The 16,356-nt window shown below is 44.5% G+C and overlaps 1 protein-coding gene across 1 annotated transcript in view; it reads right to left on the bottom strand.

The window, feature by feature from the left end:
- COLEC10 (collectin subfamily member 10) overlaps positions 1 to 16,356 on the bottom strand; it is an 84,495-nt gene that overhangs the window by 30,752 nt on the left and 37,387 nt on the right. Inside the window, exons 3-4 of the mRNA XM_040433051.1 lie at positions 9,279 to 9,350; positions 5,568 to 5,639 (exon numbers count right to left, since the gene is read on the bottom strand). Of these exons, the coding sequence (XP_040288985.1) occupies positions 5,568 to 5,639; positions 9,279 to 9,350 (144 nt within the window). The remainder of the gene's footprint in view (positions 1 to 5,567; positions 5,640 to 9,278; positions 9,351 to 16,356) is intronic.

The following is a 16,356-nucleotide window of genomic DNA, read 5'->3' as shown; positions in this document are numbered from 1 at the left end:
GCTACAGAGTGCTTCCGTGGTGCTTCTGGCTGTGCCTCCGCACCGCAAAAAAGCAGCGCATGCACAACTTTTTTGCGGTGCAGAGGCACAGCCAGAAGCACCACGGAAGCACTCTGTAGCACTCATATCCCGGATCCTGGACCCATTGAAGTGAATGGGTCCATGATGCGGGCTGCACACGGCCGTGTGCAGCCCGCATCATGGACCCATTCACTTCAGCATGCGCTACTTTTTTGCGGTGCGGGCAGTCAGATGCGGATCGCGAACCCCATTCAAGTGAATGGGTCCACGATCCTCATGCAGCTGCCCCATGGGCTGTGTCCGTGCATTGCGGACCGCTATTTGCGGACCGCAGCACAGGCACGGCGCCCTTACATTCGTGGGCATGAGCCCAGAGTGTGTTTTTATATACTTTTATATGTACTTTCTTTTATTTGGATCTTGATTATTATTTAATTTTATCTTTATTATTTTTTACTTTTATTAAACTTGTCTGCAGATGTGGATGACGCACTTATGGGGAATATCTGTGGATGACGCACTTATGGGGGATATCTGTGGATGACGCACTTATGGGGGATATCTGTGGATGATGCACTTATGGGGGATATCTGTGGATGACGCACTTATGGGGGATATCTGTGGATGACGCACTTATGGGGGATATCTGTGGATGACGCACTTATGGGGGATATCTGTGGATGACGCACTTATGGGGGATATCTGTGGATGACACATATATAGCATAAGATGCTATATATGTGTCATCCAAAAATATCCCCCATAAGTGCCCTCCACAGATATCCCCCATAAGTGCGTCATCCACAGATATCCCCCATAAGTGCCTTCTAGTAAGTAAAGTAATGTATTAGTGGGGGGAAGGGAGGCGGCAGGGACACTTGCGGCGGGGCCGGTGCAGTGCCCGGCGCTGTGCACACACCGGGGGCAGCTCCTACCTTTCTGCTGCAGGACATTTCGCTCCAAGTCTCCTGAGCGGCGGCCTCTTCACCACTCCACCCCTCCTCACATGGCCGGCAGTGGGCAGCCGAACTAGAGCGCCGCTGCCCGCCCTTCTGCTGCTGTGCGCAGCGTGACATCTCTCCCTCCGTCATGCGCCTCCTGTCCCGCCTGCCTGCTTCATTCATAGCAGTGGAAGGAGCAGACAGACGGGGCAGGAGGCGCATGACGGACATTTTGCAAGCAGCTTGAGCGGTGCGATATGGCTGCGCGGCCGCCCACCCGCCAGTCCGCACCAAAGAGCCGCATTGAAGGGTCTAAAGAGCCGCTTGTGGCTCGCGAGCCGCACTTTGCCGACCACTGACCTAGGACAGTGGTGGCGAACCGTTTAGAGGCAGAGTGCCCAAACTGCTGCCCAAAGCCAACTTATTTATCGCAACGTGCCAACACGGCAATGTAACCTGAATACTACAGTCCAGTATAGTAGATCTTCCACATACTTTATCATTTAGCTATAATAGCCTGCCTACATTCAGTGCGCTGCCTGTGCCGTTCATAGCGAACCCTGCGCTGATGAATGGAAGGAAAAGTCTAAGGCATATTGGTACAACACAGACATTTTCCAGGGTTTGGGCACCCACAGAGAGGGCTCTGAGTGCCGCCTCTGGCACCCGTGCCATGGGTTCGCCACCACTGACCTAAGAGAACCCTACACAGGCTCATAGTAGGTCAAGGCAAATATGGAAGTGGCCTTTCAGGGGTGTGGCTAATATAGAAGGGCGTGGCTACTAGGCAGAATGGAGATTGGGGGATTCCCATTCTAGAGATAAGACCACCAGCTCTCAGACATTTGAGACATCCCCTGTGGTTAGAATACCTCTCTAAGTAGCTAATAACTCCTGATTTTATTCTGGTTATGTTGGCAGTAAGATTTCCTCCTAAAACAGGATTGTGCTGTGATATGACCTAGAGCGTGTTGCAGCTTTTAGGAACAGCCCTCAGCAACCTTCTGTACCATCATCAAGATGGAGAACACAAGAGACAGCATCTAACATCATACCCAGAGACCACGTACAATGGAAGAACTACGCAAGAGTTAGGTTAGGTTCACATCACATTTAACATATACAAATTAAATTTTTATGTTTCCGTAAGTGAGCTTGTTTTTTTGTAGGACAAGTTGTACTTTCTAATGCCACCATTTAATATTGCATAGGATAGTGGGAAGCTGGAAAAAAAATTCCAAATGGGAAAAAAAACTGGAATTCTGCCATAGTTTTATGAGTTTTGTTTTTATGCCTTTTCTGTGCAATTTGTTCTCCAGGTTAGCAGTGATGCCACATTTATATAGTTTTGCTTGTGTAATAATAATAATAATAATAATAATAATAATAATAATAATAATAATAAAAAAAAGCTTTGGAAAAAATATATCGCCATATTCTGACCCCCATAACTTTTCTATGGAGATATATGAGGGCTCATATTTTGCTAGGCAATTTTTATTGATGGAGCGTGTGCAACTTTTTCATAATTTTTTATGCAATTTTTTGGGGGCGGTGAAGCGACAGCGAATTGCCCATTTTTCTTTTTTTTTTTCTTTGAAGACCCAACATTCACCGTACATGTATGGTGCAGGTCAGTAAGTGGTTAAGTGGGTTGTCTGGCCTAGGAGCCAGTAACTCCAATGCTCCTAGCCTGTAAAAAACCTGTCTGCAATGATGTCCTATGCCGCTGCTCCATCCACTACCGCAGCACCTCCAAACAATTCAGGTTTACCCATGTTTCCAGTGTTTTTGCTCATGGAGCAGTGTGCTGCTGCACATAGGGAGACATTTATGAAGACCAGCCATTTAGTTGCCGGTCTTCGACCCTTAAGCGTTGGCGGTTCATCCGCCTAAGTTATGTGGAGGCGCCGGCCTCTACATAACTTAGGTGGACTTTACTATTGTCTAAAACAGGCGTAGAAAATGATAAATGAGACGGGCCTGACGGCCTACCCTTTTCCCCGGCCATGCCATGCCCCCCCCTTTTTTAGACCTGTGTTAGCAGCGGAAAAGGGGAAGAAGTTGCAGATTGCAGCGCCAATAACCTTGGCGCCGCAATCTGAGACAGATATACACCAAAAGTGGCGTATATCTGTTTGTAAATGACCCCCATAGTGTTTGTTTGCTTTTGTATTGCAGCCGTGGTAGCATGCACCTGTACTGTATTTCATATGGTTTGGAGGGTCTGGTCTAACTTTTTTTGCATTGTACATTTGGTGCAGTGGCTGCCCCTATTTGGATCGTACACTCCCGTCCGTCTGCCTGGTGCTTGTAATCAGAGTATAATATGGCTGGATCCTACAAGGTTTGTTTCACACTAGTGCTATGTATCCATCAGGGAACAGCCTGCCGGATTTCTCTGCATTCCGCCATTGCCAGAAGCTTGAACATCCCCGTCTGGCCCAGTTCACTATAATGGAGACCAGCGGAGATCTGGCCACATTCCGGCAGACATACAGAGAATATACCGGAAGAAAACCGCTGTTAATGGAGCCGGACAGAGACATTCAAGCTTCCAGAACCTGCTGGATGCTTAGCGCTAATGTGAAACTAGCTTTACACCCAGGAGAGGCAAGTCTGTGATTGAGTCCCATCTGGAAGCCTCCTTGATGCTCCTACATGGGCTCGACACAATTGTGATCACTAATGTGGACAAACCTTCTAATTTTCAATAGCAAGTATAGCAGTAATGTAAGGTATCCTTGTTTCCAGTGTTTGCACCGGAGTAATGTGTTGCTACGTATACTGTTTGCTTATAGATACATCATACCTCCCACCTTTTTAGACAGTCAAAAAGGGACACTTAGGCCTCTTTCACACGGGCGTTGCGGGAAAATGTGCGGGTGCGTTGCAGGAACATGCACGATTTTTCCGCGCGAGTGCAAAACATTGTAATGCGTTTTGCACGTGCGTGAGAAAAATCGGCATGTTTGGTACCCAAACCCGAACTTCTTCACAGAAGTTCGGGTTTGGGATCGGTGTTCTGTAGATTGTATTATTTTCCCTTATAACATGATTATAAGGGAAAATAATAGCATTCTGAATACAGAATGCATAGTACAATAGCGCTGGAGGGGTTAAAAATAAATAAATAATTTAACTCACCTTAATCCACTTGATCGCGCAGCCGGCATCTCTTCTGTCTTCTTCTTTGCGGTGTGCAGGAAAAGGACCTGTGGTGACGTCACTCCGGTCATCACATGGTCCGTCACATGATCTTTTACCATGGTGATGGATCATGTGATGACCGGAGTGACGCCACCACAGGTCCTTTTCCTGCACACAGCAAAGAAGAAGACAGAAGCGATGCCGGCTGCACGATCAAGTGGATGAAGGCGAGTTAAATTATTTTTTATTTTTTTAACCCCTCCAGCCCTATTGTACTATGCATTCTTTATTCAGAATGCTATTATTTTCCCTTATAACCATGTTATAAAGGAAAATAATAATGATCGGGTCTCCATCCCGATGGTCTCCTAGCAACCGTGCGTGAAAATCGCACCGCATCCGCACTTGCTTGCGGATGCTTGCGATTTTCACGCAGCCCCATTCACTTCTATGGGGCCTGCGTTGCGTGGAAAACGCACAATATAGAGCAGGGATGGCCAACCTGCGGCTCTCCAGCTGTCGCAAAACTACAACTCCCAGCATGCCCAGACAGCCTACAGCTATCAGCCTACAGCAAGGCATGGTGGGAATTGTAGTTTTACAACAGCTGGAGAGCCACAGGTTGGCCAGCCCTGATATAGAGCATGCTGCGATTTTCATGCAACGCACAAGTGATGCGTGAAAATCACCGCTCATGTGCACAGCCCCATAGAAATTAATGGGTCAGGATTCAGTGCGGGTGCAATGCGTTCAACTCACGCATCGCATCCGCGCGGAATACTCGCCCGTGTGAAAGGGGCCTTATGGTTCATTGTGTGAAAGACCATTTTTCCTGCATATCTATACACTTTAATAATTTTCTAAACAAACAATAGCGCAAAAATTATCTGAATATAGAAATTTCTAAAATCCAAATTGCATCAAATAATTGAAAAATATCCAAAAGTGGGGTCTGATAGACAGATAGGAACCAGACTCATTCTGAATCAATATTGTAAATTTAACAATGCAAATCTATACCTCTGATCAAAAAGAGGGACATTTAACCCCTTAGTGACCACAAATACGTTTTTTTTCCTTTCTTTTTTTTTTTTACAGCGGTCACTAAGGGTTTAAGGAGAAAAAAAGGGACAGAGGGACTTGGGTCCAAAATAAGGACTGTCCCTCCAAAAGAGGGAAACGTGGGAGGTCTGAGATAGATAGATAGATAGATAGATAGATAGGTAGGTAGATAGATTATTTTTCTTTTTTTTAAATACAGTTTGGGAAAATACCACAAGCAGTCAGCAGGTGGAGCCAGTTACCCATTATAAGGATTGAAAGATATTTTGTGGCTACAAGAAGGAAAAGATGATAGAGCGCAGAGCAGCCGGACAGGACCCAGGACTGCAGCAGTCCTGGTATTTAGTCAGACCGCAGCAGCTTATTTATTCACATGGAAATTCCCCAACTTACCTTTATTCCCAATTGGACCAATTTTACCTATAAGGCCGTGATCACCTCCATCACCAGGTATTCCTTTATTACCTGTAAGTAAAGCAGACAAGATGAGTCCCAACGTTCATCTGACCGGAGTCCCAGCCGACTACACAGCCATTACATCAGAATATTAGGAATGTGTTGATTAAAGGGATTTTACGCGACTTTTATACTGACGACCTATCCTCAGAATAGGTCATCAGTATCTGATTTGTGGGGGTCCGACACCTGGGACCCCTCCCGTCAACCAGTTGTTTGAGAAGGCACCGGCACTCACAGTAGCACCGTGGCCTTCTCCAGCTTTTCCTAGGCCGGTGACGTCACATTCATCAGTCACGTGGTCTGGGCACAGCTCAGTCCCATTCAAGTGAATGGTCCTGAGCTGCGATACCAAACTCAGCCGCTATACAATGTACAGCACAGTGCGTGGTGAGCTGAGAGAAGGCCGGAGCCTTCCCAAGCAGCTGATTAGTGGGGGTCCCGGTTGTCGGACCCCCACGGATCAGATACTGGACTGCTCCATACAAAACGAGCTGCGATGCCCTGTGTATCCTGACTTTTCTATCACAGTCAGTAGTAACTCTTTTACCAAGCGGTGCTTTCTGTGGGATCAGGCTGGATAGGCTAGCCTTCGCTCTGCATGCGTTTCAATGAGCTTAGGACATCACTGACCCCGTTACTCATTTTCAGTGCACATCAGGAGACTCAGCCCGGACTGAACTTGGGGGAAGGGGCGGTGAGTTTTGATTTGCGCATGGACGAGTTGTGTATGGGATGTGTACATCTGGTAAATTCAGGGCATTTAAGCCTTGCCTCTCAGAGCACCCAAAACCCACCTGGGAATGCCCATTTCTTACATGAACCTTGCCCAATTTTCAGCCCGGGACGGGCCGAGTTTGTTGGGATTGTGTCTGAAAATTAGGGACAGAGAATGCAAATTTGAGACTGTTGGCAAATATGGATGTGCAGCCTGCATGATACCTGTGCCACCATAGGAAAGACCTACATCCAGGTTGGCTAGACACCAGTAATTCCAGGGACAGCCTGAAGCAGTCATTGCAGGGCATTGTCAATATAAAGCTTAGTCACCCTCTACAGCCCGGCATTAAGAAAGGGGTGGTGGCTCAGTAGTTAGCACCGGGGCCCCATGATGTATGTTCACCCCATGTTTATGTGGGTTTTCTCCGGGTACTCCAGTTTCCTCCCACACTCCATAGACATATTGTCAGCCTCACTGGAGACAGCAAGTGATGATAATGTCTGTAAAGCGCTGTGGAATATAGTAGCATTATATAAGTGAGTAAAGTAAATAAAGATAAATTCTTTCATCTCATAGCCACCACTAGAGGGAGCTCCTTACATAAATGAATAAAAGATGTAAAAATCTTTATGTAGTGAGCTCCCTCTAGTGGTGGCAGAGATAGGTTTAGTGGGTAGAGAGAAATAAAGAATGAAACACTCTGTAAGGCATGAACCGAGCAGAAATAGTACCGGCTTCAAATTGCAGACAACGGCTTTAATACGAGTCCAAATCTCAGTTGATTTTGTTGTGGGAATGCATTTCCCCTGCTGCTGGCTATACTTTTCATAAAATCTACATTCTGCAATAAATGAAGAGCCAAAGTCCAGTAGAGTGGGAGATGATGCTTGTTAACGGCAGGGTATGGTAGGGGAGCCCTTCCATAACACCCGTAGACCCCAACAAGGCATAGGGACGGGGTTTGTCTTGATGGGACAACCCTTTAAAAGGAGATAGACTTGAGAAGGATGCTACTACCATTAATAGGATACATCTGTAGTATTTCTGCCTCAAGAATGGGCAATGTGCGTGTTGGTGGTCTGGAAGGATTTTGCCCACTTGACCTTTGCAGGAGGAATGTTCTATACTAATCTCTTTTCTAAGCTGTAGCAGCAAAAATCTCAACAACTTTGTAATAAAATCTGTAGTAAGAGCCGAAAGCCTGACTTTGCTTCAGTGTTTTTGAGAATGTGGGTTGGTTCGTAGTTTTGGATAACTTCCAACCATTCACATGAGGCTGCAGTGAATTGCTTCATTCAGGCAGAAGGGAACATTCACAGGTTTGATTTCAGAACATCAACAACATTTCTACAGATATTTTAAAATTATTTTCCAGAAAGGTCACCTACAGGCCACTCATAAAATGACAGGCACGGGTTACTGCCTCCTACAAGATCAGCGCAGTCCTCCCCTGCTGCTGACATCATTTGTTTTATACACAGTGCATATCCCCTGCTAAAATCTACATGTAATCAATGCTAACATTGGCGAATTCACAGGAATTGACTGGTCACTGCCTCCCACAAAATCAGCATACCCCTCCCTTCCTGCTGTCATCATTCGCTTTATCTGATATGCTACTGGGTTTTCTGTCCCTCTTTCTTCATGATGATGGCCATCCTCCCGAAACACGTGTACATTGAAGAGGTTTATTTAAAGTGTACATAATTGCAAAAGTGAACAAGTCACTGCCTTACTCAAGACCAGCACACTCCTCTCCTGGTGCTGTCATCATTCCCATTATCTGATAAGCTACTGGAAATGGACACTGCCCCTGTGCCCTGTAGCATGTCTAAATCAACGAGGTATAACTATAGAGTATAATTACATCAGACATGCTCAACCTGCGGCCCTCCAGCTGTTGTAAAACTACAAATCCCATCATGCTCTACTGTAGGCTGATAGCTGAAGGTTGTCCGGGCATGCTGGGAATTGTAGTTTTGCAACAGCTGGAGGGTCGCAGGTTGAGCATCCCTGAATTACATAATCACAGCAGTAGACAGATCACTGCCTCCCTCAAGGCCAGCACACTTGTCCTCTGCTGCTGTATCATTAAAGTTCATTTTGCATGGGCCAAGGATTAGGTTATCGGGAACGAACGTCCCTATGGATGCTCATTCCCAATCCCAATAAGTGTGCCAAGACTCTGGTTGTTTAGTGATCCATAATTTATGTGATACCTAAACTAATTGGCAGTAAATTCTGCTGTGTAAACAGGGATATGCTGCTGACAAGCAATAAATCCGAATAGGGACGACTGATCGAAATAACGACTGTTCCCAGAAATGTCAGATTGCTGCAAAACTGGGCATGCAGTTATGTCTCAGGCACATATGGTATGGGAATGATTACAGGTGTGGTCTTTTTAGACACTGGTTATTGCCACAAGAGGGCGTAAAGGTGCTTCCCCCGCTGCCATATAAAAAGGCTATCAGAGGCTACTTTTGGGTAGTGTACCTCTTGGTGCCAGATTGCATCACTTGCTTGGCCTGCCTGGTCACCAGATTTATCACCAATTGAGTAATTATGGGACCAGCTGGGACACCAGCTTTGACCACCTATAAGTGTGCAGGATCTACAGACCCAGCTGTAACATATGTGGAAAAATGTGCCATAGGATACCATACAGAACCTTTATGCCGCCATGCCCAACCATATCTCATCTTATATCTAAGCTAGAGGAGGTCCACCAGGGTCCTAGAGCCTCCTTTCAATTGTACAGTATTACCCAATAAACTTCTCCTTATTGTAATTATTATATCATAATTATATTCACACACAGAAAGCTTCATTCCAACATCTCCATCTTGGTGCATTCATTTTTTGTTAATAAGTGTTGTTACAAAAGTATATGAAATCTGATACAATAGATTAAAACAGCCACTTACCCCTTAAACCCTTGGGACCTTCCTTTCCTTGTTTTCCAGTCTCGCCTGTACCACCTTTTTCACCATTGTCACCTATAACATGGGGAGAGAATTAAGAAAAAGCTGAGCACACTAGGTGCAAAATCTGCCACATATTCCACGGCAGAAACTGCCATGGTTTTTCGCTTTGAATGTGTAGTGCCCTGGAGCCGGTGTACTGTGAAGTTTGGACATTTGCCACTGTTTCTCCTATGCAAAGTGATAAACTTCTTACTTTATTTCACTTAAAATGGTTAACTTGGACTGTTCAATACTGTGTAACCACATTTTATATGTTTGCCGTGATATATATCTTGTTCATTTGCACTGTATTTGTGGAGCTTTGTGAAAAGGGTTAATGAATACTGAGAGACTTTTAAATGAGAAGCTGGGAATTTTCCACAGCTGCCATAGGGTTTACAGAAGGAGGGCAAAAGCTAGACTTGTTTACCACCAAAACCAGACAGGTTGACCTTTTGAATGTCTAGTTTAGCTCTGTTGTTATGTCAGGAAACCTGTTTGTGTCTAGAAAAATTGCTGTGTTATTGTCATTGAGTATCATTGAAGCTCTGATATGTCTATGACAGACGAGAGTTGTAACAATGTATCTGTTTGTGCTGAGTTTCTCCACTCCACCCCTCCCACTAGAAGGTTCTAGATCAGCTAGAAACAGCAGCGTTCTGCAGTTAGGGAACAGCGCCTGGAAGAGGAGACTCTACCAGAAGAAGACTCTGAGATGTGGATACTCTATTGCAGACCCTGGACCACCAGCCTTTGGCCATGGTACCAGCCTTCTGAGAGAGAAAGAGAGGGACAGTTAGCTCAGGCCTTTCCTCAGCATCAAGCTCTTCTTCTGCCAGCCCTATGCCTTGCCTGTATTGTTTTGCACCTGAATTGGTTTACTGCAGACTCGGACTCTGGACTTATTTCTCATTGGGGTGCAAGACGCCTAACCATCCCCTACGGAGATCAGCAAGACAGACATGGTGACACCTCGACGGTGTCCAGGGTACCCAGTGTAGTGTTGGGGCCACCCCAAACCTGGCCACTGGAAATGCCATGGACCCGCTTGCGGTTCAGTCAACGGGGGTCCTACTCCCGACACCCCTGCTGATCAGCTATATGAAAAGTCCTTAGGCCTAGGCCTCTTCCTAGGCCAAGTGGCCTCACATTCATTGATCATGTGGTCTAGGCGCAGCTCAGTCCCATTCAAGTGAATTGGGCTGAGCTTCAATACCAAGCACAGATGCCATCCAAGGGTCAGCGCTGTGCTGGGTAAGCTGTAAGGAGGTATATATTTATTCGAGCCATTGTTTGCTGGCTGCAGTGTATAGAGAGGTGGTTGCTCATGTGCCGCGCTCTCTATTCACTTCTTTGGGAGTTCTGAGAACAGTTCAGTGCAGTTACAAAGCTCTGAATGTTAAATAATGAAATACTAGCTGCTTACATCTAACACTAGGGGGAGCTTACTGCATACAGATGTATACTGTGTATGGAGAGACCTCTTGAACTCCCACAAAAGTTGGCAAATCTCTCGAGCACCACACGGTGGGCTGCTTTAACCCAGGAATGGGACCCCATAAAAGCAACGACAGGATTAGAAAAAGTTAATCAATTAGTTACACATACTCCAAAATGGGGGCAAACCCCATACAGCTAAGGCAATAGTATAGTAAAAAAGTTATCGCTCTTGGAATGTGACAAAGAAAAGACAGGTACAGTCCTTAAAGGGATCTGTCACTAGGAAATTTAGGCAAACACGGCACAGTGCCTTGTAGGCCTCGCTCAGCTGAATGTATTGATACCTTTCACTTAGTGATCCGCTGCTTCATTCTGGAAAAAAATAACCTTTAATCCACATGCAAATGAGCACTAAATTGCACCAAGGGGGGCCAAGCCACCCTGTGTGCCCTTGCTCCTCCTATTTCCTCTGTTAGCTCCTCCTTGATTGACAGGAACAGGAAATGACTATGAAGTAACCTGACCCTGTCAGTCAAGAGTGAGAGAGAGAGAGAGAGAGAGAGAGAAAGAGAGAGCAAAGGGCTGGCATCTCTATATGCAAAAGCCTTTTTTTCATATATTCGAGCACCAGGTCCTCTACATAGACAGGATTAAAATGTAACATGCTTGCTACCTGCACCTGCCACAAGGTGCAACAGAGGAGCTTACTGTAGACTGTTATTATTGACTTGTATAAATATAGTAAGCTCCTAAGCTCCCTCTAGTGGCTCCTGTAGGTAGTCAACATGTTAACTTTTAAATCTGTTTGTATGCAGGGATTTTGGAACTCAGTATATGAGAAAAGTAAATTTTTTAACTGCAATGAAGATACAAATAAGTAAAACATATCTAATTAAATAAGTAGTGTACAAGTTTATACATTCCCTTAAAGTCTGTAGCAGCACCATGTGCCCTCGGTTCCCAGTCGCACCTTTGTCTAGACACCATGCTATGCTGTGAATCATCAAACGTGCTCTTCTCCTTTGTTACAGAAACATTCACTTTGTTGGAGATGTTGTTATTGTAGAAGGAAAGTACCTGGAATGTTCTATTTTTCTGATGGATGGAGTCATCTAAAGGTTTGGGGATTTTTTTCCCCTGAAATCTTTATTCAAAAGCTGAAAACAATGGATTAATGAAATCGGATAGAAATTCTAAGAATGTATTTCTGGTAAAACAGTCATTCCAGGAGTTATTTTCTAGTATTGTCTGTCGGCAGCCGTCTGACTTAGCTGTCTCTTGGAATGAGAGGTCAGTGCCCACCTGGACAGGGACATGCTGGACATGCCTGGCTGTTATAACTGATAGTGTGATCACATATACAGTCAAAACGTAAGGACACCCCAGCCTATAGGCAACATATGCCAGTGTATGCCTACACAGTTACAAACACTGAACTTTCCGTTGGGGGTAAACACTAGGAAATCGAAATTCGACACCCGAAGGATCAAATATGATATCAACAGAGCCTTGCACAGATAGGTCCCCTTTGGCAGAATCATTCTCCAGCAGGCATTTCTAAGTGTCTTCCAATCTCAGTAATTGAATAAGAGACATTTCACCTCATAGCCACATGGAGTCCCCCCCCCCCGTTGTGTCCAGTGTCGATCTGGGGTTCCTTAAGCCCACCAAAAGAAATTATTCTTGAGGCTCAACCCCTATATCATTAATAAAGTCTAACAGGTTTTTACATAGTTATATAGTTAATACAGTTGAAAATCAAGTTCAACCAAGGGATGGGTGGGGAAGTGAGACAATCCCAAAAGAAACAGACCATAGTGGCAAGAGATTGGCTACAAAGGCAGTCAAACGTTTTTTTTTCTCCTGGACCTTTGGGGCCCACTATGGTATTAGAGCCTGGGTCCACTGTAGGATCCTTTGGTACTCTGGTGGGCCAGTCCGACCTTGACTGTGTGATATTCGAGGGGTTTCTTGCATACACAGGCCGTTTTATATCCCCCAAAGAATCTTGATTAGATTCAGATTGCATTTTTTTTTTAAATACTCCATTCAAGAACCCTCCTCCAATTTATTTTTAGCCATTTCTTGGAGGATTTACTAGGATACACATATTTGGCATAGCCACAATTGTAATGGACAGTACATTGCAGGGTGCATGGCTTAAGAAATCCCCCAAAATAATAGTGGATTTTTACCTATCGCATCTAAAAATAAATAGCACTAATCAATACATTGTAGGTATAGGTGTCCCAAAGTGGTGGGCTTGAAAAATACAACTCACCCCACAAAAACCAAACTCTCATACGTAAAAAGTAAATTAGAGTTATAGAACGACATACAAAAAAATAGTAAAAAAAAATTTAAAAAATCGCCCAAAGGCCCAAAATAGGCCATGTCCTCAATGTGACTATCCTGTTAGAATCTGAAAGATTATGCTGGCCATTCACATTATTCTCCGCATGTTCAGCCGATATACTAATGTGTGTGGTAGAGCTTCCGACTATCCCCCAAAAGAGGATGGATAAGGCGAGATGAATATTTTCACCCGATCCTTTTGTTCTCTGGGAAGATAAGCTGCCACCAGAACTGTCTGGCAATGGTTTTCTCCGCTGTCCCCATTGCATACACAGACATGTTCAGATCTTGCAGATTTTTTTTCTTAGCTGAGCTCCATTAGGGCAGAGCTGTGATCTGTGACTACAGTTTGGCTGCAGAACCTACAGGGAGTCTGGGGCAGTCTGAAACACACCCCCTGTCTCATCATTGGTTCAGGCTACCGCTCTCTCCCTCCCCCTGCAGCTTTGCCTCTTTTGATTGTCTGGTTTGTATAAACACAATTCTACCACAGGTTCTGCAGGAAGTCAGTGCATGGATGACTTACTTACGTCATAGGAAGGGAAGAATAATTATAAAGTACAGATTACTCAAGAGCCAGAAAGAAAAAGAAGATTAGCAGGTAATTGCTGCCTATATTGAGGGGAATGAACCTAGTAAGAGAGCCTGGAGGGCTAATTGTAGGGCAAATTCTTCGATTCTGTCGGAGGAGCAGAAACGCAGGAAAGAATGTACTGTTGGATCCATCACGAGTGCATTATCCACCAAACCAGCCATTTTCAGTAGGACCAGCTGCCCATCTAGTTTGTATCAGGAGCTCCTGAAAGATGATGTTAGGTTACAGAAAGATCGGGCAAACTGATTTATTTTTTCCTGACTCTTTTGTTCTCCTGGGACTGACAGTGGCTTTTTTCATTTTTGACAGCTCGAAAATGGCGAAATCTGATTAGTTGCTATTTGCAGCTAGGCCAGTTCTACTTTACACCAGTTTTATAAAGTGTTTTTTTTTGTGTGAAAACACATACGTGCTCACTGCTCAGCCAAACTGAGCATGTATGGGGGAGTTGGGAGAGCTTTCGGGTGACAACTATTGACGGCTTATAGGCGCCTGAAAGAGAATGTGTCATCAGAAAATGACCAATTGTTAAAATCAAAGGGGTTATTTAATAAACAGAAATGTGCCTAAATTAGGCTTATTTCTGGCGCAGATTGCGGTGCAAAGGTCCTTTGCACCGCAATCTGCGGCTTCTCCCTGCTCACGCCAGGTCTAAAGAAGTGGCGGGGAAGGAGACAGGCCTGTCTCATTTACCATTTTCTACTCCTGGTGTGGGCGCAGAAAATGGTCTAAAATTTAGAAACGCCGGTTTTAAAAAATGTGCCCCAAGTGTTTATGTACAGTTCATTATATTAGAACTTTAGATTTTTTTGAAAATACATTCCATGTCACTGTATTTAAAAAATATATATAAAGAAATTGTGCAATTTTTGCATTGGTCATTAGGCCTAATAGTATGTCAAAACTTCCTGTGATTTGGCATTTAGAGATATGATTTACAGCAGCCACCATGGGCCATAGACACAATGGTCAGGAGGGGATGGGAGAGCTGACATTGTAATCACGCCTGTCATGATAATGAGATGACTGCTAAAATGGGATCTCTAAAGGAACTGATTTGGAAAATGTTAAATTTCTTTGTACCCTATCTCTGTGAGTCAAAATGTTCAAAAGAAATTGTATTAATAGAGCAGATTACAAGCCAATTATCAGGATGGGCATTTGTACTGAGCCGCATCCCCAATAATAGCCCCGTGTAAGCATGCCCGATTATTTCCCTGTCTGTGTATCTGCCCATGGACTCGGGCTGTCACTTTATTATCTTAATCTATTTTCAATTGTGGCCGGTGAACTCTGTAAGGATTATGACCATTATATCTCCTACGTTACTATCCCAAAACAGATATCAGTAGGTTTACTGGAAACGTTATGAGGTAAGAGAAGCAATGAGTTAATTGGGGGATAGGTTGATTCTGGAAATTCAAAAATTCAATAAATTATAGGTTTTCCTCAGATGAAAGAATAAAAGAGGACATAGAACAGGAACGGTGGTTGACAATTCTGCGGGATGTGGGAAACAGAATCACATATTCTCCAGGAAGTGTGGGCTGGCTGGCACGTTCCTCCTCTCACAGTATGGGATGTTTGGAGACTGAAGAGTAATAATATTTTTGTTTAAAGTGGAACTGGACTTGATAAAAAGCAGGGTGAAGCTATGTTCCTCACCTTGGCCAGAGGAACATCCGGTCCTATTCTCTAAGGAATCCTGTATAGATGGTCAGTGACCGATATATATTGATGACATTACTTCAATAGCAGATTATCCAATAACAAAAACAGGTATAAATTATATACTTGGAGGACTAGAAAATGTAAGGCGTAGCATGAACATTCTGGGCTCTGATGCAAAATCTGTACCTGTGCTGGTTGCTGCTGTCCCCACTCGTGGTATAGGAGTCAGTGGGCCTGGATGTGACTGCAACCTCTGGAGTTATGCTACTGCAAGAGGTCTATAATAATGTAGGACTGCTTTCTCATTTACATCAGAATACTGGAGTCATGGCTCTGAATCCTTGTGGTATTAAGAAGAAATATTCCCAGTATCACTATAGTAGTCTAATTGGTTCAATCATAACAAGCCGAGGTTGTGCTAATGAATCAGAAATGAAGACAGGACCTGATGATAAGCAAGGCATAAGAGTCAGTTGGCTGGGGCCTTCACCATATAGGGGTTCACCTACCAGTGCTTCACAGGCAGGACATGGGAGTTAGATAAGCTTTTAGTGACCATCCAACAATATAAAAATGTTGATATGGAGCCGTTTCTTTGTGGAGAGATACAGTATGATGACCAATATGCCTGCACTCCTACTATGCCCAGAAAATGTCCTCATCTCATAATGTGATGCATTGTCGCAAGGACTATTAGGGGTCTGACCTCTGGGATCCCAGAGATCCTGAGAACGATGGGGACGCAGTGCAGATTCAGTGCTGTGTCCCTTCACTGTGTTTTCTAGCACCTCGACCCAGCTGGGAATCTGCCACCTAATTCCATGCAAATGAATGGGGCTGTGCTGCAGTTCTCTGAACCGCCGGGACCAGGAGCATTGCTGTGCGCGAAAAAACAGTGGAGCGGCGCAGCCCTGAATCAGCACTTGTGGGTCAAGGTGACCCACAATTTAACTTTTTGTCCTAGCCTAAATTGTGATT

The sequence above is a fragment of the Bufo bufo genome, chromosome 5 (genome assembly GCF_905171765.1).
Source record: "Bufo bufo chromosome 5, aBufBuf1.1, whole genome shotgun sequence".
Taxonomy (NCBI): domain Eukaryota; kingdom Metazoa; phylum Chordata; class Amphibia; order Anura; family Bufonidae; genus Bufo; species Bufo bufo.
This window is presented reverse-complemented; position numbering and strand designations above follow the sequence as displayed.